The sequence below is a fragment of the Pelodiscus sinensis genome, chromosome 1 (genome assembly GCF_052426305.1).
Source record: "Pelodiscus sinensis isolate ZL-2025 chromosome 1, ASM5242630v1, whole genome shotgun sequence".
NCBI lineage: Eukaryota > Metazoa > Chordata > Testudines > Trionychidae > Pelodiscus > Pelodiscus sinensis.
Window position 1 is genome coordinate 49,900,321 of NC_143052.1, and position 27,078 is coordinate 49,927,398.

At 42.0% G+C, this 27,078-nt stretch overlaps 1 protein-coding gene across 1 annotated transcript in view; it reads left to right on the plus strand.

Annotated features, from left to right (window-relative positions):
- Positions 1–1,763: 1,763 nt before the first annotated feature.
- PPP1R3A (protein phosphatase 1 regulatory subunit 3A) overlaps positions 1,764–27,078 on the plus strand; it is a 45,771-nt gene continuing 20,456 nt past the window's right edge. The window contains exon 1 of the mRNA XM_006122522.5: positions 1,764–2,622. Within this exon, the coding sequence (XP_006122584.3) occupies positions 1,829–2,622 (794 nt within the window). The 5' untranslated portion in view covers positions 1,764–1,828. The remainder of the gene's footprint in view (positions 2,623–27,078) is intronic.

Genomic DNA, 27,078 nt, shown 5'->3' on the forward strand with positions numbered 1-27,078 from the left:
CATAACCTCTAGTAGTTTATACTATTGCTATTGGAATATTGTCTTTGCTTATCTAGGCAGCTGGTTTGAGACTATTAGTGAGATAGCCCTAATTTCCCACAGACCTCACATGACCCAAATTGCATATAATCAAAATTGCCAAGTGCATGTAGCTGCCAAAACTGATGCAACTTTGACTCCTCATAAGCAAGTGCAGGAGAGAACCTGCTACTATGTGGGAACTCATCTAGGGAGAGAAAGTGGTGGATGCTGCTGTGGGATCCACCCCTATATCTTCAGCATACAGTCACCACTTTTCTGCAGGTCTGTGCTGTAATGATCCCTTATCCTGTGTACCGAAACTTCCTAAGCATCATGTCCTACCTTGTTACAGAGCGTGTTAACCACCTGGTTAAGAAGTATTCCACAACAATGTCCCACAATTCTGTAGTTTACAGCAGTGATATTCCAGCAATATAGGCATGTATGTTAGAATACCATTTAAAAAAAATAAAAGGAAGGTCTGCATATATATTTATGTTCTGTCACAAAGGGACAGCATCAACGGAGACACAATGATAACAGGGAAGTCGGGAGGCATAACAGCAATGGCAGCAGTGAGACTAGTGGAGAAATAACAAACAGGAATGGAGATGCACTCACACTGTGAGAGGCAGTGTCTTTAGAAAAAGGGGGCTTGTGGGAAAGAGTGACATTGGGGCAGTATGGGAGGACAGGGAAATAGCAGTGTTGCCAGGTCATGGCCTTTGCCTCCTGAGTAGTGTAACATTGTACGTTTCTACGTACAGAGTGCCTTGAAAGTGATATCCAAATGCTGGCTGACTAATGGCTTATTGCTGGCATTTAGCCACAGCCCCATGCTGGGGGTGAGGTAGAGCCATTTAATTCCAGTGGGAGCACAGGAAGGCGTTCTGTAGAAAAGGTAGAGGGAGCAATACCCCTTTAAAGGGTAAAACACATTTCTTTCCATGTGCCTGGCTGGCCAGCATAGGGACTGAGATTCTGGGTGGTCTCATAAAAAGGCACAGGCCCCTGTTTCCATATCCAAGTAGCTGCATAAGAGCTAGTTACTATTTACTCCTACAATATCTTTCAGTATAAACAGTAGTTAACAAACTGATATAATTAGTGATTCCTTATAACGTGCCCTCCAATTTAGTCATTACAACTTTTTATTGCATTCTGGGTTAATTTGAATATATATTATTGTAGAGGCTTTAAAATTGGCAAATGTTTCTCCTGACAAGGTTCTAATGGGCATGACTCCAGAATCTGGCCCTGTGGGTCTGCATGATGTAGAAGTCAGAAACAGAATTTGGTTCTTTGTGTCCCTTGCATTCTTGCATTTGGACACAATGTAAATAATGTCTTTAAGAAGAAAAGCAGAAATTACACACAGTAAAGAAATCATTATGTTGACATACATAGCCCGCTAGGAGATTTGTGGCTTTACATTTGTTCTGTTATATTTTTACTTTAAAATGCAAATTGATTGTTTAAAAGTATCTATATTTTCACATTTTGAGAATGCAAAGAAGTGAGATTTGTTAAATGTTACCTTTGTTGTTTACCTGTAGATGCTACCTACCAAAAAAGTCAATGCATTATTTAAAAATTATGTCTGAAATTGTAACACTAATGCTGTCCGATTTAAGGCCTTTGGAGAACAGTCCAACATAGTTTACACACCACTGCACCTATTAATAGAGCTGACTCCCTTTTCTTTCAATGTCAACTGTAACATTAATCCTTGTTTTAAATCATAGTGTCTCAAATATCAGCTGCCACTAGTTGCAGAGTTCTCTTTCCGTTTATATCAGAGAGCCCAATGGAGTCTTCAGAAGAACCCAGCCAGATTAGAAGGGATAACTTATTAGAAATTCCTGCTTTAAATGATTCCCTCTCAGAAGATGAAGATATTAAAGAAACCCTTAAGCCTCGTTTCTCTCCCCTTCCCCGAAGGCGGAATTCTGCTTCTTCAGAAGACATGGAACCAGAAGCCCCCTCTACCATTACAAGAAAAGTTTCGTTTGCAGATGCATTCGGCTTTGATCTTGTGTCTGTTAAAGAGTTTGATACCTGGGAAGTTCCAATCACATCAAAAAATGATGACTTAGAACTTAAAGTTTTAACTGCAGAGGAATTTTTCCTCTCTCCACTGTTTGTATTACCTGCCTCACAAGAAGACCTTTTGCAAAAAGTCCGTGTAGAGAAGGTAGTGCTAGAGTCAATTGAATTTCTTCCTGGGATAACATGTATGAAGGGCATTATTCGAGTTCTAAATGTATCTTTTGAAAAGTTGATTTATGTGAGAATGTCATTGGATGAGTGGCTAACTTACTATGACATCTTAGCAGAATATGTACCTAATTCTTATGATGGTGAAACCGACCAGTTCTTCTTTAAGATTTCATTAGTTCCTCCTTATCAGAAAAATGGAGCTAAAGTTGAATTCTGTATACGTTATGAGACATCTCTTGGTACGTTCTGGGCAAATAACGATGACAAAAATTACATACTACTTTGCCATAAGAAAGAAACTGTGCAAGAGGTGGATGATGCAACTAATGAAGAGGCTACTGACAAATACATCAAAGGCTGCTTAAAGACAACACCAAGCAGGTGAGGTGGTTTCTTATTGTTACTAGTTTTCAAAGTCCTCAAATACAGCAGTCACTATTTAAAATTCAGCATTTGTCGTCAATAATCACAAAGTTGTGTCTGCGGCAGTAGTTTTCCTTATTTGAGAAAAGAAAATAATTGGTAATTTTGTGGTATTTGCTGGTTAATGTCTGCTTTTTTACTGTAACCACCGTGGTTAAACTTTGCTTCCACTTATTGTCCATGATTAGTAAGACCATTCTGCTCAAGAATAGTCTTCGATAAAGCACAGACTTATAAATAATACAATTATGTTAAGCTGTGAGGTCAAATTTAATCATTAGTAAATATGCCATTTTTACTGTTAATTGGGAAGGTAAATGTGGGTTCTTTAGCTACATTTAAGTAATAAAAATTAAGGGGTAAATACTGATATTCATTTCTTCAGCACATAATTCCATAATTTGGCTGCATACTGAGGTGGGCTTATAGTACCAAAGTTTTATAGTCAGTTCTTTGGCATATCAAAAACCTTTTAAAGCAAAATATATCCCTAGATTTTTTAATGATATTTGTCACAACAGGTGTGTCCTGTGAATCCATGTGGGGATTTTCTAACTGTCATTACAAAACACAGAAACAGTACTGATGGTTCAGGAAGTTAATAACTCGTTTCACCAAGAGCAGCTGGAATGATCTTTTCTGTCATTGGTTGGGCTATGCTGCAGGTGGCATGTAGTGAGATCTTCCTGGCAGTGACAACTGTTTCTATAAGTTCTAAAAAAGCCTAAACAGGTGAGAGGTCCAAAGGAGATTAACAGTGATCTACCAAAACAAAAAACAAAGCAACAAAAAAGACAAACACAGGCACTTTAACATAAGGTTTATCATGCAAATGTGTGTATGTTAAAACAATTACATGCAGATATGTACTATAATAACTAGAAAGCATAAAGTAATGGTTAAATTATGACTTAAATCCACAAACTGAAGGAAATTCAGGAATATATTGGAACTTCTGCATTCCTAGTCTCTATTTCTCAAACATAAATAAAGCAGCATATAAGTGGGCCATGCTCTTGCTCCCATTGAAGTCAGTGGCAAAACTCCCATTGTAATGATCAAGCCCAAGAAGCCCAGTTCTGCAATTTTTGTTCAGGCATCATCCCAGTAGAAATCAATGGGACTGTTACTTGATTGAGGATAGCATGCTTTGTCTACAGCTCTCGTTGCAATATCAAGGCACAATACATGAATTAATGATGAATTTTCAGTCTTAATTTTCTGTGTAACTTCCAAGTCCGACAATACTATTTTACATTTGTGGTTTTAAATGCGTATGGTAAAAGTGAACAACAATGAAGGGGAGACTACTCATACCCCTGGAGATGCAGGGAGAAAGAAGGCAGCTGAGGACTCCAACTTTGCTACCAGATTTGAAAAGCAATACCTCTTCTATCTCTGTGTTACCCAACAGCTGTGATAAGCATCTACCAGTTACAGTTGTTCTCAGTAAATGAGTGGAAGAGCGTGCAGTGGGACTTACTGGTGCTGCTGGTATCAATTCTTTGAGTTCTCCTATGGCTTGTCTAGAACCAGGTCATGGGAAAGAACCATGCCATTCTATGGATTCTCCTTGCTGTCCCTGTGTATGCTAACTTTTCATGTGGGAGATAGGAGAATGAGAAATAAAAAAGGGGTAGCATCCCATTTAGCCACCTTTTCATCCAAATGCCCCATATGCCTCTCAACATGTATTTGTTCCTTCCCATACTGTGCATCAGGGAACCACACAGGGTGTATGGTTTTGAGGTAATATAAATAAGTCATGGTGCCTCAGTCACCCAATGGTCCCTTTACACAGCATCTGCAAATTGCACAGACACTGACTTTAAATACCTTGTACACAGCCAGAGGGTTATAAAGAGGCCTTAGTTGAAATAAAAGCATTCTCATAGTGTCTATAGAATCTGTCTGTAAAATTCTCTATGGTCCTTCAGAGATTATATGGTCTTGAATCTAATGTATGTGTGAATCCACAGACTTCAGAAAAATTACAATTTGCATTGGTGTAAGATCAGATTTAGGCTCTGTAGTTCCAAGAGGAGTATTACTTACTGTGCATACAGTACATCCATAGCTAAGGATTATTGCTACCCAGTCATGCAAACTGTTAAGTCTTATCTCATTTTTCTATCAGACAGACATGCAGGCCAAATCAATAAGAACAGCTGGTCAACATTTTTGAATATCAGGGCACTTACTTGGGTACCTATACATGGTGTTAGAAGCTGAACAGGAATTTTAAAAGATATTACATCTCTTCCTAAAAACATGGATAATTTGCCTGACAGATCATGCATCTTGCAGGTATATACATATTTAAGAACTTTTAAATAAAGGGATTTTAAGTAGATAGGTTGATCTACCACAGGACAAACCCTCCTTGCCTAATGCGGTGAGTTCAATGTGGACTGCTTTTGACAATAAGAAGGAAAGGGTAACATGTGCTATCAGAAATAAGTTACTGAGGATACACAATAGTAGTCCATCTTGTCACATTATGGGACCACTCACATGAGTCAGGACTATTTGTCTGAGCACACCATTATTTTTAAGAAACTGGACCCTCAACAAGGACTCTCATACTAAATTTCATAATGAAAAGTACAAATCTTGAATTAACTGAAAAGCAACTGGGTATAATGATCAGAAACACACAAGTGCTTTTTGACATTACTGTTCTGGTTCCCCTTTCTGTATTTAAACGTGGCTAAAGGGATCTATTGTAAACTTTTTGCCTTTCTCTGTGTCCTTTCATGCTGTGATTCAATCCAACATGAATTTTAATATCTGATTTATAACACCTTTCAAAAACTTTATCGGAATTGACAGGTATAACATGTAGAAAAATGTCTTACTATAATAGGATGTTTTTGCAAGCCTCAAAAATCCTTTATATTACAAGGTGTTTTGAATAGTTCAAAAACTCATTCACAGGAGTTTTTATAATGCATGTTATTTGCTTTTTACTTGTTGGCCTGTTTGAAATTGTGCATTTGCCTTGCAATGTCCCATAGGCATACAAAGTCACAGAGGGGAGAAAAAAGAATATTAGAGTCAAATTAATTGCATTCTAACATTTAATAATTTGAAGGTCAGTGTTTAGAAAAGAGAACAGCTGGAAAATACATATGATTCAAATCATATGTATCCTAACAGATTAACAAATATAGCGTTGTATAAGCAATAGTTGAAGTGAAAATTGGCAGTTTATGCCACTCCGCTATCTTAACTCTATTTCTCTCAAATAGAAGTTGATTTTCTACTGGTTCCATTAGATAGTGCATAAGAACAAATATCTGTAATCCATAGTAGCAAGTACCTGGTTAGCTGTGGAAACACTTACAGTGAGGCACAATTTGTATTGTTTAACCTCTATACTTTCCACTTTGAGCCCTTTGCTCTCAAGGAAGACAATGAATCTGAACTATGGCTCCTTGGTCTTTGAATATCATACATGGCGCTATTGTGGATTGATGCTAATACTGTCTTTGGGCCTTCATGGTTAGAAGTCATTGGAACAGTGGTAGCAAGCCTGTGAGTGGTGTGTGTGTTTGGCATAAATATTAAGGAAAAGTTGGAATACTTGTAAGCATGGCTGCATTGCAATTCATGATGGCAGAGTGTGCATATTAGGCTCTCTTCTGTGTTTGCAGTGGAAGGTGGATACTGTCATTTTTCTCATAAGTGCGGAAGATACCACCCACTCGCTTCTCTTGCACTTTTTCCTCAGAGTGGTACTTCCTGAACCGATGGTTCAATTAATTGATTGGGTTGATTTTGCGCTTTCCTTCCTAAAGATAGCTTCTGAATGATTTTATTGTAGCATATTTCAAATGTTAGTACATCCATTGACTCTTCTCTGTGGACTGTCTAAAGTGATGCTAGTTTGAAACAAACAAAAATAAGGACAAAGTCTAGTGTGATGGCTATCCTGCCTATAGAGAATAGGTGCAAGCTGAAAGGGTCCATTTTCAGGTGCATACCTGAACATATGTTCTTATGTTCTTATGTTCTTATACTTGCAGAGTGGCCTTAAAGCTGCTGAAGATAGCTGGTGGAGATTCTGCCTGCACAACTGTGCTGGTGAACGGCTAGCAGAAGCTGTTCTGCTGCCTCCTGCTCCAGCTGCTCCCCACATCTGGCAAAAGTGAAAGAAGGTGGTATGTTAGGGACATAGGATGGTAGAGCCCCATAGTATCCAGTCCTCTGCTGGCCTAAGGACCCTGAGGTCCAGTACTATTTCTTTGTAGCTCTAGCCTGTCAGACACCCCTGAATCAATGAGCTGCAAGCAGTTCCCCATTTCTTTGCCTCTCCATCTGAGTGCACTTGGAAAATTGAAGGCTGGAAGAATCTGAAAGCTACTCTAGAGCATGTTTGCAAACAGCATACCAGATTTTCTGCCTCCACGAGTGTCTCTACAATGACAAGATGGCAAATATTAAAGAGTTTAAATTACATTTCCTTTTTATTTTTTGCTTGTTGGTTATTGTACATAACAATCAGAAAGAGGGGGAATGTAAGTGAAAGGTATCAAGCGTGAGGGTCCTGCTTTGTATACAGCTGTTTAATCTCAAGGTTGTTATAAAGCATCTTAAATTCAAGGTGTACACCTTGATCAGTATGCATACATGGGGATTGGACTGAAGCTTATTCCTATTATTAGGAGGTGACTATATTCACATTTCTTATGAGAGCAGCTGTTCCCTACTACTGCTGGACCAGTCTGTCCATTCACAAGGAGCCAGCTGAAAGAGCAGTGTTACTTGTGTTAGAATCATAGAATACTAGGACTGGAAGGGACCTTGAGAAGTCATCAAGTCCAGTCCCCTGCCCTCATGGCAGGACCAAATACTGTCTAGACCAGTGTTTCCCAAATGGTGCTTCACAGAACCCCGGGGTTCCACAAAGTGAAAGTAAGGGTTCCACGAGAACTCCATCACCGCCCTCCCACACACACACTTAGGGTATGTCTACACTACTCTCCTAGTTCGAACTAGGAGGGTAATGTAGGCATACCGCACTTGCAAATGAAGCCCGGGATTTGAATTTCCCGGGCTTCATTTGCATAAGCGGGGAGCAGCCATTTAAAAAACCCCGCTGGTTCGAACCCCGTGCAGCGCGGCTACACGGGGCACGACCTAGGTAGTTCGAATTAGGCTTCCTAATTCGAACTACCGTTACTCCTCATTTCACGAGGAGTAATGGTAGTTCGAACTAGGAAACCTAGTTCGAACTACCTAGTTCATGCCCCATGTAGCCGCGCTGCACGGGGTTCGAACCAGCGGGGTTTTAAAAATGGCGGCTCCCCGCTTATGCAAATGAAGCCCAGGAAATTCAAATCCCGGGCTTCATTTGCAAGTGCGGTATGCCTACATTACCCCGCTAGTTCGAACTAGCGGGGTAGTGTAGACATACCCTTAGAGAGACAAAGAGGAGCCGGCATGCAAAGACACCTCCCCTCCCCCGCTGCCACTCTGTATATCTAAAGCCTACTCGGGACATGCGTGACTGCATTTTGGCCCACAGGTTTCCCTGGCCCGCTCCGCGGTGGTGGTTTTTGGGTTCTTTTGCTTGACAAACCCCCCCCCCCATCTATAGGGGTTCCTCAAAATTCTTCCAAGTTTAAAAGGGTTCTGTGGCCAAATAAAATTGGGAAACAGTGGTCTAGACCATCCCTGATAGACATTTATATAACCTACTCTTAAATATCTCCAGAGATGGAGATTCCACAACCTCCCAGGGCAATTTATTCCAGTGTTTGACTACCCTGGCAGTTTTTCCTGCTGTTCAACCTAAACCTCCCTTGTTGCAGTTTAAGCCCATTGCTTCTTGTTCTATCCTCAGAGGCCAAGATGAACAAGTTTTCTCCCTGCTCCTTATGACACCCTTTTAGATACCTGAAAACTGCTATCATTTCCCCCCTCAGTCTTCTCTTTTTCTAAACTAAACAAACCCAATTTTTTCAACATTCCTTCATAGGTCGTGTTCTCTATACCTTTAATTATTTTTGCTGCTCCTCTCTGGACCCTCACCAATTTCTCCACATCTTTCTTGAAATGCAGTGCCCAGAACTGGACACAATACTCCAACTGAGGCCTAACTAGCACAGAGTAGAGCGGAAGAATGATGACTTGTGTCTTGCTCACAACACACCTGTTAATGCATCCCAGAATCATGTTTGCTTTCTTTGCAACAGCATCACACTGCTGACTCCTATTCAGCTTGTGGTCCACTATAACCCCTAGATCTCTTTCTGCCGTACTCCTTCCCAGACAGTCGCTTCCCATTCTGTATAAGTGAAACTGGTTGTTCCTTCCTAAGTGGAGCACTTTGCATTTATCTTTATTAAACTTCATTCTGTTTACCTCAGACCATTTCTTCAATTTGTCCAGATCATTTTGAATTATGACCCTATCCTCCAGATTAGTCATAAGAACATAAGAACGGCCGTATTGGGTCAGACCAAAGGTCCTTCTAGCCCGCTATCCTGTCTACCGACAGTGGCCAACACCAGGTGCCCCAGAGAGGGTGGACCGAAGACAATGATCAAGCGATTTGTCTCCTGCCATCTCTCTCCAGCCTCTGACAAACAGAGGCCAAGGACACCATTTTATCCCCTGGCTAATAGCCTTTTATGGACCTAACCTCCATGAAATTATCTAGCTTCTCTTTAAACTCTATTATAGTCCTAGCCTTCACAGCTTCCTCTGGCAAGGAGTTCCACAGGTTGACTACACGCTGTCGCAACCCCTACCAGCTTGGTATCATGTGCAAACTTAATAAGCATACTTTCTACACCAATATCTAAATCGTTGATGAAGATATTGAAGAGAGCCGGTCCCAGAACTGACCCCTGCGGAACCCTACTTGTTATAACTTTCCAGCAGGATTGTGAACCATTAATAACTACTCTGAGTACGGTTATCCAGCCAGTTATTCACCCATCTTATAGTAACCCCATCTAAGTTGTATTTGCCTAGTTTATTGATGAGAATATCATGTGAGACCCTATCAAATGCCTTATTAAAGTCTAGGTATACCACATCCACTGCTTCTCCCTTATCCACAAGACTCATTATCTTATCAAAGAAAGCTATCAGATTGGTTTGACACAATTTGTTCTTTACAAATCCATGCTGGATGTTCCCTATCACCTTGCCACCTTCCAGGTGTTTACAGATGATTTCCTTAATTACCTGCTCCATTATCTTCCTGGCACAGAAGTTAAACTAACTGGTCTGCAGTTTTCTGGGTTGTTCTTATGGAAACTTGTTCCCAGCTTGCTCTCTATATGTTTCCTACCATCCCAGGTCAAAATCTGTGGAGGCCAGTCCTCACAGCTAGAATTGTCATGCCGCCAGTAAGAGTGATAACATGCTCTCAGAATCCAGTGTTGCTCAATGATAGCACCTGTGGTTTCACCACTCCATGGCAGTGGACTTTGCTCTTTGCCATGTGACTGAGCTCAGGAATTCAAGGTTTTGTTTTGTTTTTTGTTTTTGTTTTTTTTAAGATGTTTCTGGTTCTCATGGTTATGGAGCAAACCTTAAAAATGTAAAACAAGTAAAAAACACTGTAGTTCTGCCTTCCTGAGTCAGCCTGAAGCAATATGTCTGCAGTCTGAGAGCTAGGAGCTGCCCTTTGTATGTCAATGGATTGTTGATTCTGAAACCTAAAGAAGACAGAGTAAATAGCAACATTGCTAACTATATTTTACTCCCACTTATTTTAAGTGGAAAAATCTAGCTAATATACCTTCTTTGCTGTCCTAAATAGGTTCCTAAGCCTTCTCAAGTACCCAAACAACCTACAGTACTGATTGTGCTAGTTTTTTTCATATTTAATTGAATCCTCCCCATTTTTTTTCTTTGGTCTGCTTTTGTAATGCCAATGCCATTTCCATCAAGATAGACTTTCTTTAAGTTTGGATTAAAGCATGAGAAATATATTGGTCATGGCAAAACTTGCTTGTGTGGAACCTGATTTAAAAAGATTCGTATTTTGCAACCATATTGGCTTTAATATTTAAGTGGCTGAATCATTTAACTTAATTCTTTGTACAATTTTTATTTTTAAGTTTACTTTCAGGCATGCTGAACCATGCTGAACCATTTAAGCAACATTCTTTGGTGGCCACTATAGTTTCATTGGCTTTAGATGATATCACTACAATGACATTTAAAATAACTATGAGCCTCATCCTGCAACTTACACATGAGTAACTTTATGCATTCCTTTGAATTTCATGGGACTTCTCACAAGTGTAAAGTTTTTGCAGGAGCAGTGCCTGTGTCTTTAATCTTTCATGCTACTCCTTAAGGATTTTAGGTGGAAATAAATGGAAATATATCACTGAAAGGCACTGTTATACTCCATTGTTCAGAGTCTCTATTGTTTTCTGTCAAAGTCCATTTGCGCACTGGACTAACCTAATCATGAACATTTCAATGTTGTCTTCCATCCACCATTCTTGTGCAGTTCATAAATATGTTTTAAATTAGTCACAGGAAACTGGAAAGTTGTAGTTATTTCATATTCATCCTGGTTCAGTACTGATCCAAAATTATTAGTAACCTGATGGCTGTTCAGGGAACTGTTTGATGGTTTCAGTCCAGTTGTCAGCTGGGAAGTCTCCATCTCACAAGTTATATTTTTCTGTATCTAAGAGTAAACATTGAAAGTGTCTAAAGTGTGTTTACACAAAACACAGGCTAGCAGCATGAGAGACCAATTTCATTAGTGTGTTTGTTACTAAAGTCACTCTAGCTGTTTACTCTGATGAAGAATTTTAAGTCATGATCCAGCCATAGCCTTTGGCTCTGAAGCCAAAGACAATAGAGTTCAATTGCTTTGCAATAATTACTGAAGACTTATAATTTGTAGACATAAAACTTGGATTCTTCTGCCTACTAACAGAAGGGAAAAATAAGTAAAATAGGCATTTTAAACAGCTAAACACAGCCCAGGCACTGGGATAAGAGTAGAGGAAGCACAGCTACAAAAATAAGAACAAGTCACTTCTAGCAGATGCATGGCTGCTATCTAGTCCATAATCCTTTCAGTTGCACACAAAAATGTTGGGTGATGTGGCTGGCTAACATGTCAATACCTGGGCATAGTTTTCTGGCTACCTCGTGCCGTGCTGGCACATGTCCTCATCTGCAAGACCCAGCTGAATTTTGTGTCTAGAGCTGGGCAAGGAATAGTTTTCCTGAACTGGAAAGATTTTTTTTTCCTCCCCTGAATTGGGATAAGAAAGCAAAATCTCAAAAATGTTTGTGAACCAACAATTGTCCCAACCACCACCCCCACAATGAAAATAGCGGGCAGATCAAGTGAAAAAAAGTCTAAATCCTCTATCATTATGTATTTGCTTAATTTCCAAAATGAATATGCATTATAAACTAATTTAAAAAAACTGAATGTCAAAATGGGATGTTTCTGAATTTTTTCTTTAGATGAGAGATTTTTTGAAACTGTCTCCTTCCCACAATTTCAGTTTTTGAGAAATCAGCATTTTGTAATAGACAAAACATATTTTTTTCTTGAAAAACACCCCACCAACTCTAATGACCGATTATTTGTCTGTGGTCCTGCTGACAGCAGCCACAAAGAACACTGAGCCAGACTGCTGCATACAGTAATACCCTGCATCGCTAGGTCTTCTTGTGAACTAGACACTGCAGTCAGTATCTCTGCTTCGCTGTGAGGTACAGGCTAGTGGGCACACACACGGGTATTTGGACTTACAATATATTTCACAATGGATATCTTTGTGGGAAAGTTCCTGAAAATACTACATGTATTAAACTCTTCTGACCTTATTTTCTATTAACATGAAAGGAAAATAGGCACAAATCTCCTGGGTGTTCTAGCTTTTTTTAATAGATGGATATCTTGTAGTTGCCTTCCGTTTTCATTCTAAAAATGCAAGAAAGAGATAAAAATCACTTCTTGGTATTGATAGTATCTTGGTATTTTTGTGCACATTTAGAACTCTATTCAACCCAAACTTGTTTCAAGCTTTCTAAGTCTCCCATGTACCAAAATCAGTGAGCTGTCCTGAGGTAGTCCCCACCCACAAGCAGCTGAGGAGGGCTTTATATGGTCATCCATTCTGACCCCTTCAAAAGGACACTATCAGTCTCTGGCTCACCTGACTGCCATATATCTATCTATGGTTTCTCTAGGACACCTGTCATCTTCTTACAGAGAGGCCTTGGTTTACTGCAGAGATAAGATGGGTGAAGTAATATCCTTTACTGGACCAACTTCTGCTGGTGAGAAAGACAAACTTACAAGCTACACACACAGTCTGAAAATTACTGGAAAAAGCAAGGAGCTTTTAAAATATCTTTTCTGATATGGCAGAGGAGCTCTGGTTCTTTTCTAGCTATTAATGGAAGAAATACTTTAAAGTAGATCACATGGCTTAAAACCTTCTCCCTCTCTGATGTCCTCATTAAAAGATTGAATATGATAGAGGAGAAGGAGCCTGATGAGGCTAAAGATGTGGGATAAGAGGGTAAAACCCCCAAAATGGCATTCAGGAAGGACAAGAGAAATAGAACTGTTGCACCCCTTTCCAATACCTTGCCACAATAGCAATTTGAGGTTGGACCCTTGTCCAATGGGAGTCAGAGGTCTACTACACTATTCAGTGAGCTCAGAAAGAGACACTTTTTTCACTCTCATATCCAGGTTTAAAAACTAACATTTTCCCTGAAATGTGAACACTTCCTCTGCCTTCTCCTACTCCCTCTCTCTGCAGATATAGAAGGGGAGAGCACACATTTCCAGCAGGGTGGACCGAGGACAAACATGCTGGTAATTAGTAGTAGTAGTAGTATTGCTCATTTCCTGAACAGAACCTCCCAGCAGCTCTGCTACACTTTTTTTTTTAAACATTTCCTTTGCCCACCATGTAGACCTTGTCTTAAAAGAAATTAGCCCATTGTATGAATGATGTAAGTTGGTTTCTGAGTTTTCTGTGTACTAATGTCTCCAGGAATAGATTCTTTCTACTATTTTTGTGTTGCTATCTCCATAGGGTGCTATGCTTAGTATTAATGCTCTATGACTGCTATAGTGAAACCTGTACCATTCACATATATGACTACTTTAGTTCCATTCAAGCTATGAGTGATATGCTGCTTAGGTATTTTCATAAGCATCATAACTATAAGATGAGCCATAAAAATTGGAGATGGACCAGGCTAAGGTTAAAGAATTAGGTCTGAGACCAATTCAAGCCTAGGATTCAAGTGTGGATTTTGATGGTGCCAAAGTCTCCAATTTAGAAAGCTGCTGGTCTTCATAGAGATACGGTTGGATTTTATAAATTGCACAGGATTTGCCACTTAAACTCAAGCTCTTTCATAATAAGATAGAAAATAAAGCCTTATTTCCAGGGACTACATTTGCTTATTTGTATTCCCTCATTTGGCCAAGGCACTTTGTTCTGTGCCATCTATCTTCCCATTTCAATCATAAACAAAAACTAAAAAAAAAAGAGAGAATATTAGCAATTGGAAGCAATAATTCCCAAGGAAGCACTATCCCAAATATCTTAATCAAAAATAGGTTTGTTACAAACATTGCCTGAACCTTACTGGGCATTACCTATTCAGCAAAAACATTCAACTCCCTCGCAGTTGCTCCCTGGATCAATTGGCCCTCACAATATTATTCATCACTATTGTATATTCCGCTTACATATTGTAGCTCCACCTCGTCATTTGCTTTCACACCTTCTTTCTAATCTTTCCATGTTTGGAAATCAGTAATAATATTTGTTGCCCTTTTCTGGTTCTTTTCTGGTTTCACCCCTAGTCTGAGATGAGTCAGCCAAAAGCAGAAAACACATTTAAAATCTCACGAGTTTATATAATCATATAATTTACTTAATCTATGTGTGGGAATGGTCAGATGCAGACTCCCTGTCACAGTGTTATCTTGTTTGACTGATTTTTCTTGCAAATGTAATGCCTGTGAAAGAAATGAAATTTAACTGTTCTGGATGCTGAAGCCCTCTCTTCACAGAACTGGAAGCAATGAAAGCTTCCCTCAGCCCTTTGCAAGTGTATCTCCAACCTAATGTAGTCCTCTGATGATGAGAGGGTCTTTCAGTCTCTACACCCATTCATTCCTTGTTCTCTATGCCATGACTGTCAACAGAGAATTACATAAGTGTCAACTGGAATTGACTGAGGCTCCTCTAAGACTATTGATAGTTGAAGATCGTGTAATAAGTCTCTGGAAAAACACGCTTGTATAGAAATGTAAAATTTGATACCTTTATTGCAAATCACTTAGGGTACGTCTACACTACAGCGCTAGTTCGAACTAACTTAGTTCGAATTAGTTAATTCGAACTAAGCTAGTTCGAACTAACGCGTCTAGAACTAAAAACTAGTTCGAACTAGCGTTTTGCTAGTTCGAACTAGCAAGTCCACATTGAGTGGACTCTGAACAGGGCTTAAGGATGGCCGGAAGCAGTGCCGGCAGGGCATAAAAGGAGGACTTAGAGCATGGAGATGCTGTCTCAGGCTAGCCGAGGGCAGCGCTTAAAGGGTCCCGACCCCCACCCCGGACACACAGTTCTAAGGGGTGCCCCGCTTGCAAAGAAGTTCTGGCTTGGAGTGCCCTGAGTGCCCACACTGGGCACATCACACCACTCGGCCATCAGCCCAGCTGCACTTGCCGCAGGCTGCCATCTGGGGCGAGGGAGTAATTGGGGGGCTGCAGGAGAACTTCCACCCCCAGAAGCCCGCAGAGCCAGCCCAGTCCTCCCCATCGGGGGCTCGTACCCCATTCCTCCCTCACCTCCTTCCACTTACCCTTCCTTAGCCCCCCTTCTTATTGATGTACAAAATAAAGATAACGTTTCTTCCAACATTGACTCTGTCTTTATTGAAAAAAAACTGGGGGAGACTGGGAAAAGGAGGTGGGAGAGGGGAAGAGAAAGGCTGGGAGAGGGGAGGGCAACTAACATGATCAGGGGTTGGGAACAGGTCCCAGATGAAGAGAGGCTACAGAGACTGGGACTGTTCAGCTTAGAAAAGAGGAGACGGAGGGGGGACAGGATAGAGGTCTCTAAAAGCAGGGGTTGGGTGGAGAGGGTGCATTCAGAAAAGTTCTTCCTGAGTTCCCATAAAGAAGGACTAGAGGACACCAAAGGAAAGGACTGGGTAGCAGGCTTGAAACTAGTAAGAGAAAGTTGTTGTTGTTGTTGACAAAGCAAATAGTTAACCTGTGGAACTCCTTGCTGCAGGAGGCTGTGAAGGCTACAACTAGAACAGAGTTTAAAGGGAAGTGAGATCAAGTCATGGAGGTTGGGTCCATGGAGTCCTATTAGCCAGAGGGTAGGAGTGGTGTCCCTGCCCAAAGTTTGTGGAAGGCTGGAGAGGGATGGCACGAGACAAATGGCTTGGTCATTGTCTTCGGTCCATCCCCTCCAGGGTCCCTAGGGTTGGCCGCTGTTGGCAGACAGGCTACTGGGCTAGATGGACCTTTGGTCTGACCCAGTACGGCCATTGTAAGCTCAGGGCTCAGTGTCGGGGGTCTCAGTGGACCCCCTTGATTTTCATGCACACCTGGTCCTGGGTGGCCAGGCTGGCAGCTCTCCTGCCCTAGACGGCCACTTTCCTGTGCCTAGTGCGGAGATCGTGGACGAGGTCCACGATGTCCGCACTAGCCCAGGAAGGTGCCCGCCTCTTGCGGTCCAGGGCAAACTCCCGGGAGCCGCCAGCCTGGTCCCGGCAAGAGGGGGTGGGCTGGGGGGCATCGGGTGGGTGGCTCTGTGCCGTGCCAGGTGCAGGGTCTGCTAGCTGGGTGCTGGCAGGCTTGCACCTGGCATGGGCACCGTAGCCAGCCCGTGCCCCTTTAAGGGGTCCGGGGCCGGGAGGGGGGCATAGAGTTTCCCTGGTGTTGGCCAGAGTGGCCACCAGGGAAACCTGGGGAGGGCTAGCCTCCCACTAGTTCGAACTAAAGGGCTACACAGCCCTTAGTTCGAACTAGCTAGTTCGAACTAGGCGTTAGTCCTCGTAAAATGAGGTTTACCTAGTTCGAACTAAGCGCTCCGCTAGTTCGATTCAAATTCGAACTAGCGGAGCGCTAGTGTAGCACCTATTAAAGTTAGTTCGAACTAACGTCCGTTAGTTCAAACTAACTTTGTAGTGTAGACATACCCTCAGTCCTGTTCTGAAGGCAGGAGACTGGACTCAGTGACCTCTTGAAGTCCCTTCCATAGAATCATAGAACACTAGGACTGGAAGGGACCTCAAGAGGTCATCGAGTCCAGTCCCCTGCTCTCATGGCAGGACCAAATACTGTCTAGACCATCCCTGGTAGACATTTATCTAACCTACTCTTAAATATCTCCAGAGATGGAGATTCCACAACCTCCCTGGGCAATTTGGCTACCCTGACAGTTAGGAGCTTTTTCCTAATGTCCAACCTAAACCTCCTTTGCTGTAGTTTAAACCCACTGCTTCTTGTTCTATCCTCAGAGGCCAAGATGAACAAGTTTTCTCCCTCCTCCTTATGACACCCTTTTAGATATCTGAAAACTGCTATCATGTCCCCCCTCAATTTATAAAACTGCTATAGTGCTTCTGTATTATCACAGGAGCATTGTTTCTGCTTAGAATTCTTTAACTGTTGTAATCTCCATAAGACTGAGGTGTAGGGAAGTGTGACATTTGACAATGAAACCTCAAATGATGGCCGATCCATGGTTGCATTACAAGTTACATGTTAAAGTTTTGCAAGGCCCCAAGCTGCTGCTTTGGCCCTACCACTGATAGTTATGTAAGTCTTCCAGTCCATGCAACAGTTTTAAGAAACCCCTGTGTCAACTCCAATGGAAGGACATCTCATGCCTCCATAGGCAATCTGAAACTCTTTCTTCCCCAACGCTTCTCAATTTCTCCGCAACCAGCTTCTGACTCGTTTGTGACTCTTCTAGTTAATACTGTTTCTCTTAACAGTTTGCAGCAATGACTTGGGACACATCCCAGAAAAGGGGCATGCATGCATAAAGATTCCCTTTTCTTTTCTCCAATACACATTTTCAAGTTTTGTTCTTTTTAATGGCATCATTACCTTAGAACTCATGTATGCTGTAGTGCTGACTGCTTTCTTGTCTGCACCTCTTCCTGGCTGCACATTTTATCTTTCTTTTCTAGTTTTATTTACATGCCCAGCATCTTTTCCTGTTAGCCAGTCACAATTCTTTATTCAGTTGCTTTGTGTTCTTTGTTGGGACTTAGTAACTGAATTTTATTCCACTGACCTTTCTACCCCATTATTAATTAAAGGGAAATGGTAGTTTTGTTCTCCTCGTGTTCTTAAATTGTTATATTCTTTACTTCCAATCTATCTATCTATCTATCTATCTATCTATCTATCTATCTATCTATCTATCTATCTATCTATCTATCTATCTATCTATCTATCTATCTATCTATCTATCTATCTATCTATCTCCGTGTACCTGCATCCTGATGCCTCTAAACTGCAAATCTGGCTTTAATGGTTCAGAATTCTTTCTGACAACCCAATAGGGCCTCATTCTGCATATAGACATGAGTTCCAAAGATAGATGTCCTCACTCAATTTCTAGCAAATTTGCATCAATACCCTTATATACTGTCTCCTGTACAGAAAAGAGTCTTTTTTTCTGCTGCCCTCTCTGAGTTTGTCTGTCTCAGCAGCAGCTGGTGAAGGATGAAACTTTTCTAATGATGATGTTAAAGCAATGAAGTGTGTAGACTGAAACTGAAATACTGATTGCTGTAATACTCCAAGCATTTACAAGCATCTCAAGAGAAAATGTTTTGGTCAAATGAGATCCAGGAGAACAAAACACACACAAAAATTAAAAATGAATAGCGGGCTAATAATTTGGGGCAGAGTTAGTATAATGGGAGCATGTTCTCAACAACTGTTTACAAATGCATCAGGCATTGCATTTTAAAAAAGCAAAAAATATGGTCCCATTTTGAAAATACAAAATATTTTGTTCCACTTGATAAATCCCAAACATATTAAATGCAACAGTGTTATCGACAAACCTATATTTACCTCATTAAATTAGATATTCTGCTTTTTTGATAACTGTCACCTCATGGCTGTTGTTTTTACCTCAAGTCTCTAATTGTTTCTTTTATTAGAGCTAACCTACCAATGTCCTTGGCAGTACAGTTTATGGCTCATGCATTTATAGCAATTGTTTGGGCAATTTGCCATACAGTATAACAATTGAAAAAGCATTTTGCCAGCACAGGCCTGAGATTTCACATCACAATCAGTTTTTATAATAGATAGTCTTGCAACATATAAGTGATGCATGCTTCTTAGATAAAAAGCACTAAAGATGCCCTTTGGAAAAAGGAAGAAAAATGCTAAAACCCTGAACTGTATGGGGAAAAAATACCAATGTCAGAATTGAGCTAATTAATTTGATGTTGCAAACAGAGAGAAAAGGGGCCTTGCATTCATTAATGTCATCTCCAAATGGGAGCATATGGTTTATACAAGAAATATTCAGTTTTCTTTTAGGCACTATTTAGAGGTAAGCTAATCAGAAACATAGCATTAGTTCTTGCAGCAACAATGATTTCACTATTTACCTTTATAGTGTGTGGCCACCTTTTTCCCTCATTGGTGTGTGATGTTTGAAAATAACACACAGGCTAGAAAGGATATTTTGTGTGTAGAACTGCAGAATCTGCTCTGGAGCCCTTTCTTGTAATAGCCTCTATGCTTCTGCTATGTGACATGCAATGATCACTGCAGAAGCTATAGACCAGTATTTCCATATTTGTGATCCATTCAGTTCATGGGCCCACCATCCACGTCCTTATCCCTCCATGCTTGTGAAGACCAGAAAGCTGTGCTCTGCGGCAACAAGGCATACAGATGGCTACAAAGTTCCCCTGCTAGACTTTCTCCATAGGGCCATTCCCCTACAGTAGAACCATGGTGCCTTACAGCTGTTTTGGATCTCTCTAGGAGTTGTTTTCACGTATGTATATATTTGGGCCAAATGTTGCACTTTGGGGCAGTTACCTTGTGCTATGTCTGGAACATTCCAGAATGTCTGGTGTCATACAGTTTCCTACTCTGCACCCTGGCTTCCAGTGCAGGACAGGGTAAGGGGGCACAGGCAGGGACTCCCCTGTGGGTGGGTTATTCTCAGCTTCCCTACCATCTCTTTGGGGATGATGGCAGTTGACACAAGTCCGGTAGCCTTGAGGATTCTTTTACTTCTGCACAGGGCACAGCCAGCCTTGACTTAAGGCATTGTACTTCCCCTTCCTGAGTTGTAGACATACCCCCAGAGTGTATACTACAGAGTTTTCTCGGAAAAGCAGCTGTTTTTCTGAAAAAACCTCAATTATGTCCACCCTGCAATTGCATTCTTTTGAAAGAAAATTGAAAGAACAGAGGGGTTTTTCTGTCCTATGTAATCCTCTTTCTACGAGGAAAAAGTCTTTTTCAGAAAGAGCTCTTTTGGTAAAAGGCATGTGTGGACAGGGAAGAGAGAGTTCTTTCAGAGGAAGAGAAAGGAAGAAAAATTACAGGTGCTCTGGTGATCACTCCGTCTATAGTAATCACAGTTTAATTGCGAGATAGCGTCCATTCAGTGTGGACTTTATCTTTCAAAAAAGCAGATTGCTTTTTTGATGCACTTTGGAAATGTGGATGATCTTTTTCAGAAGATCTTTTCCAGAAAAGCTTTTTCTGAAAGAAGCCTGCAGCCTAGACATAGCCTGGCTGCTGAAAGCTTGTGGGCCAATATTTATAGTGGTGTTAGGTCCGTACATGATACAATCCACATGCTGTAAGATGATTTAAGTCCATGACCTTAACACTTTGTTTCTAGGCTTAGTGAATAGCCTCTATTTAAGGAGGTCACTAATCAGCCATCACTATTCCTGGTAACTACTGACCTGGAGTGTATTTGGGCCTGATAGTGGAAGGCATCAGTGTCCGCAAACAAGAGGCACAGTGTCCATTACTAATACGAGGAGTTAATGAGACTCTCCTCCAAGAACTAATTTTCAAGTATGTAGATACAGGCCTTGTCCACACTAAAAATTTTGGTAATTCCAACTGTGTCACTCAGGAGTATGAAGAAACCCTCAGCATAGACAGTACTAGGTTAATGGAATAATTCACCCTTTGAGCTAGCTGTGGACGCAGTTCCTTAAGATGTGGGGAGATGTTTGTACCATGCAGCTGTAGCATGTCAAATGTCAACAAGCCCAAAGAGTTCAATAATGCTCAAACACAGAGCTGTGAGTTTCCCCATAATGTTATAACCTGAGGAAATGCACACTGTGGCTCAAAGGTAGGATCCACTCTGTACAACCTACTGAATTAAAAACTGTATATAAACTGTTAAATTGATCACAGACTCCTTGCTCAAGAAAAACCTCCATTTAAACCAATGGGAGATTTGTTGGTGGAAAGAATATTGGATTAGGTCCTATGAAGGTATAGAAAATCCAAAGAATGAATTTATTTTTAGTTCAATTTAAATCTATATTATAAAGAATGTACTATAAGAGCTACAAATAACAAAAAATAATCTGATATGGTTCAGAAAGGGGCAACAAAAATGAATAGGGGTTTGGAATGGGTCCCATATGAAGAAAGATTAAAAAGACTTGGACTTTTCAGTTTAGAAAAGAGGAGACTAAGGAAGGATATGATAGAGCTCTATATAATCATGACTGGTGTGGAAAAAGTAAATAAGTAAAACTTATTTACTTATTCCCACAATATAAGAACTAGGGGTCAGCAAACGAAATTAATTGGCAGCAGGTTTAAAGCAAACAAAAGTTTTTCTTCACTCAGTGTACAGTCAATCTGTGGAACTCCTTGACAGAGAAGGAGTTCCACAGATTAGGAAAATTGTGTTGTGAAGATTAGGACTTTTAAAAGGGTTCAAAAAAGAGCTAGATAGATTAATGGAGGTCAGATCCATCAATGGCTATTAGCCAGGAAGGGTGGGAATGGTGTCCCTAGCCTCTGTTTTTCTGGAGGTGGGTGATGAGAGGGATCACGTGAGGATTACCTGCTGTGTTCCCTCCCTCAGGGGCATCTGGCATTGGCCGTTGTCGGCAGACAGGATACTAGGCTAGATGGACCTTTGGTCTGACCCAGTATGGCTGTTCTTATGGTGATCTCATATATATATATATAAAAATGAGGGGGAGAGGGGGAAAAGAAGGGGAGAGAGGGAGGGAAAAAATATGAATTTGTATTCTTTAAGGATCCCTCAAATGCTCCCGTTACAACTGGGATTACATTGAGCTAGGTGCTATACAAAGGGAGGAAGACGGGAGACATGATTCTGATCTAAATTATATTTATGTAAATTAGGTGTAATCAGTAATGTTACACCAAGGTACATGTGATCAGAAACAAACCCATAGCCTGTATATTGCCATTCATATAATAATACTTCTAAACTGCCTTTCTTGCTTGCTTTAAGGTTAACTTTACCTAGTATTTCTGGATTTTTCCTATGTTAGGCCCAAGTTTACTGAAATATTATACTCCTTTAAAAAAGAAAAATAATATAAAAAGTAATCAGAGCATTTCAAGTAAACTAACTCTGTTTCAAGAAATGCTAATAAAAGTGAATTTGACCTTTTGTCTGAGCAATCATACTTGTATTTGTATACAGTGGCTTTCTTGTTGGAATTGTATGTACACTATGGGCTCGTCTAAATTGGCCCCTTTTCCGGAAGGGGCATGGTAATTTCAGAGATCGTAATAGGGAAATCCGCGGGAGATTTAAATATCCCCCGCGGCATTTAAATAAAAATGTCTGCCGCTTTTTTCCGGCTTTTAGAAAAGCCGGAAAAGAGCGTCTACACTGGCCCCGATCCTCCGGAAAAAGCGCCCTTTTCCGGAGGATCTTATTCCTAAGATCCTCCGGAAAAGGGCGCTTTTTCCGGAGGATCGGGGCCAGTGTAGACGCTCTTTTCCGGCTTTTCTAAAAGCCGGAAAAAAGCGGCGGACATTGTTATTTAAATGCCGCGGGGGATATTTAAATCCCCCGCGGATTTCCCTATTACGATCTCTGAAATTACCATGCCCCTTCCAGAAAAGGGGCCAGTGTAGACGTAGCCTTTATGTCTTTCTATTACTGTTGCTGTATATTTTTCTGGGAATTTTTTTTTCCTGTTTGTGGATTTCAAATTCCTTTAAAAGAATCTATTTGCTGGTGATGATGTGGGAATGAAAGAAAAGGTTTAGAAATATTATTATATGAATGACAATATACAGGACCATAAGTTTGATTCCATTGATGTGATATTTTGAAAGCTGTGACAGTAGGATGTATTGACAAATGTTGTTTTATATTTTTATTGAAGTATTAGTGTCACTGATTCACCCTTTATGCACCATACAAGATGGACCATATAAGAGTTGTAGTGAAAAGTGGATACCATGCAATTATAATGTTTGTTAAATCTACCATATATTTGAGTTTGTCTGTTTGTTCAAGAATTCCTCCTAAATGGTGAGAGCTAGGTCCACCAAATTTGGAATGTAGCTTCCTCTTATCATAACTTAAACTAAAGCAAGGTATGGGTTTGGTTGTGCCAGGAAAATGGGATGTGTCTGGAATGGGGTTGCTTCTCATAAACCCATACAGAAAAAAGAATCACCAGGCAGGTGAAAGGGGGGTGCTGGCTTAACCCCTCCCCCCCAGGACTGCTTGAAAGTAGGAATAAGTGATCCTCCGGAAAAGGGCTTATTTTCCGGAGAATCATGTCTAGACTGGCGCTTTTCTCTGGCTTATCCCCAAGCGGGAAAAAAGCGGCAGCCATGTAAATGCAAATGCCGAGGGGATATTTAAATCCCCCACGGATTTTGCTATTCCGATGTGTCTAATCTGCATCCCTTTTCCGGAAAAGGGATGCAGTGTAGACACAGCCCTTGAGCTGTTTAACTCTTTGTCACAGTGGCTATAATACTATAAAAGAATTCAGGGGTTTTCTCATCTGGGTAGAGCTAGTCATTGAAAATTCAAGCCCCAAGGATAGGCCAGATGAAACTCTTTGAAAATCTTAGATTTGCATTCCAAATGTGTATCACATAAACAGCAACACAAGTTAGCGTCTAAAGAGCTAGATTGTCCTTTCTCCTCTACCTGAAAAAGGGACTGAGTTCTATTGTGCGGTAGCATCATTCATACCTTTCTTACGATCCCCAAGACAACTCATCTGCCAGAACTCCATGGATTTTGGCGGTAGGCAAAGGGGCATAAAAGGAGCACAGGTCAGATGCTCTCTGTGGCATTACTCTCTATAATAAAATAGGATTTAATGCTGTTTAATGTGGCAGCTGTGGAAGGAGTTAGGGAGCCAATGCAGCATGCTACTTTAAGTAGCTAAGGGTACGTCTACACTACAGCGCTAGTTCGAACTAACTTAGTTCGAATTAGTTAATTCGAACTAAGCTAGTTCGAACTAACGCGTCTAGAACTAAAAACTAGTTCGAACTAGCGTTTTGCTAGTTCGAACTAGTAAGTCCACATTGAGTGGACTCTGAACAGGGCTTAAGGATGGCCGGAAGCAGTGCCGGCAGGGCATAAAAGGAGGACTTAGAGCATGGAGATGCTGTCTCAGGCTAGCCGAGGGCTGCACTTAAAGGGTCCCGACCCCCACCCCGGACACACAGTTCTAAGGGGTGCCCCGCTTCCAAAGAAGTTCTGGCTTGGAGTGCCCTGAGCGCCCACACTGGGCACATCACACCACTCGGCCATCAGCCCGGCTGCACTTGCCGCAGGCTGCCATCTGGGGAGAGGGAGTAATTGGGGGGCTGCAGGAGAGCTTCCACCCCCAGAAGCCCGCAGAGCCAGCCCAGTCCTCCCCATCGGGGGCTCGTACCCCATTCCTCCCTCACCTCCTTCCACTTACCCTTCCTTAGCCCCCCTTCTTATTGATGTACAAAATAAAGATAACGTTTCTTCCAACATTGACTCTGTCTTTATTGAAAAAAACTGGGGGACACTGGGAAAAGGAGGTGGGAGAGGGGAAGAGAAAGGCTGGGAGAGGGGAGGGCAACTAACATGATCAGGGGTTGGGAACAGGTCCCAGATGAAGAGAGGCTACAGAGACTGGGACTGTTCAGCTTAGAAAAGAGGAGACGGAGGGGGGACAGGATAGAGGTCTCTAAAAGCAGGGGTTGGGTGGAGAGGGTGCATTCAGAAAAGTTCTTCCTGAGTTCCCATAAAGAAGGACTAGAGGACACCAAAGGAAAGGACTGGGTAGCAGGCTTGAAACTAGTAAGAGAAAGTTGTTGTTGTTGTTGACAAAGCAAATAGTTAACCTGTGGAACTCCTTGCTGCAGGAGGCTGTGAAGGCTACAACTAGAACAGAGTTTAAAGGGAAGTGAGATAAAGTGATGGAGGTTGGGTCCATGGAGTCCTATTAGCCAGAGGGTAGGAGTGGTGTCCCTGCCCAAAGTTTGTGGAAGGCTGGAGAGGGATGGCACGAGACAAATGGCTTGGTCATTGTCTTCGGTCCATCCCCTCCAGGGTCCCTAGGGTTGGCTGCTGTCGGCAGACAGGCTACTGGGCTAGATGGACCTTTGGTCTGACCCAGTACGGCCATTGTAAGCTCAGGGCTCAGTGTCGGGGGTCTCAGTGGACCCCCTTGATTTTCATGCACACCTGCTCCTGGGTGGCCAGGCTGGCAGCTCTCCTGCCCTAGACGGCCACTTTCCTGTGCCTAGTGCGGAGATCGTGGACGAGGTCCACGATGTCCGCACTAGCCCAGGAAGGTGCCCGCCTCTTGCGGTCCAGGGCAAGCTCCCGGGAGCCGCCAGCCTGGTCCCGGCAAGAGGGGGTGGGCTGGGGGGCATCGGGTGGGTGGCTCTGTGCCGTGCCAGGTGCAGGGTCTGCTAGCTGGGTGCTGGCAGGCTTGCACCTGGCACGGGCACCGTAGCCAGCCCGTGCCCCTTTAAGGGGTCCGGGGCCGGGAGGGGGGCATAGAGTTTCCCTGGTGTTGGCCAGAGTGGCCACCAGGGAAACCTGGGGAGGGCTAGCCTCCCACTAGTTCGAACTAAAGGGCTACACAGCCCTTAGTTCGAACTAGCTAGTTCGAACTAGGCGTTAGTCCTCGTAAAATGAGGTTTACCTAGTTCGAACTAAGCGCTCCGCTAGTTCGATTCAAATTCGAACTAGCGGAGCGCTAGTGTAGCACCTATTAAAGTTAGTTCGAACTAACGGACGTTAGTTCGAACTAACTTTGTAGTGTAGACATACCCTAAGCTGTTAAAATGAAATGGGTGGTGGGTGGGTAGAGGATGTTATCTGAGCATTATGGAAGGACTTCCATGTGGATATGTGAAGTGGAGGGGCTTGTAAGAAGAGCAACTCCTCAGGGTCTGGCATGGCATAGTGGTAGTCTCACCATCTGGTGCACTCTTTCAGTTGTTACTCTGCTCTGCCAGTGGTCTGCCTTTTCCCGCTATTCAGCCCTCCAGGCAGGACATGATTTAAATTCACCCCTTTTTGGATAACAGAAAGTCCCACAAACTAAATCCAAGACCCTGTATCAGGTCTTCAGCCCCAATGCTGGGATCTATGACCCTCCCATCTTTTCTCAGGGCTCTGTCATCATTATAACCTTTTTCTGCCTCACACACTGTACAGTAGCAGGTAGGGGAAACTGGGCCTTCCCACTATAGTGAATTTCAGTCCAGAGACTAAAACCAGGAGTCAAGGACTGCTCCATCCAACTCCTACCTCCTTCCTACTCAGTTTTTCTCAGAAATGTTTACCCTGTAACCCCTCTAGGTTCACCCTTTTGTCAGGGCTGAGACTCTTAGGCCTTCCCCTTGAATCCCTTAATAAAACAAGATGTACAAACCCAAGCCATTTTCTACCTTCCTTGGGCATGGCATTTCATGCTTCTTAAATTTCCCTTGCTATTTTTCCACTGTATACTTTCCAGTACTCTCTCCCTGGAAGTCTGGTCCATGCCTTTTTAACCTGGGAGTACCACTGGTGCCCACTTTGCTCCCAGTGGCAGTTTTACCTCTTTTCTGCCTCTTTCTGGAGTTCTCTACTCAGGAGATGACCCCAGGGTTTAGTACCCCCTCCCCAGGCTTCCTCCTTATTCCCTTGATGTCCGTCTGTCATCCCAGAAAACTTAATGGATCTAAAAGTGACTATATTGTTATAAAACAATTTCAAAAACCAGCTGGAGAGAGAAGCTGCAGGACTTGGTTTCATTTACAAGTTTGACACCTGAAATCGAGGTTTGAACAAAGACCTGGCCTGGATGGGCCACTTCATTTCACACCCTACTGACATAAAAAGCTAAGCACGGGGTACTTACAGCCTACTCTATTAACTTCATTTAGCATGGACACTC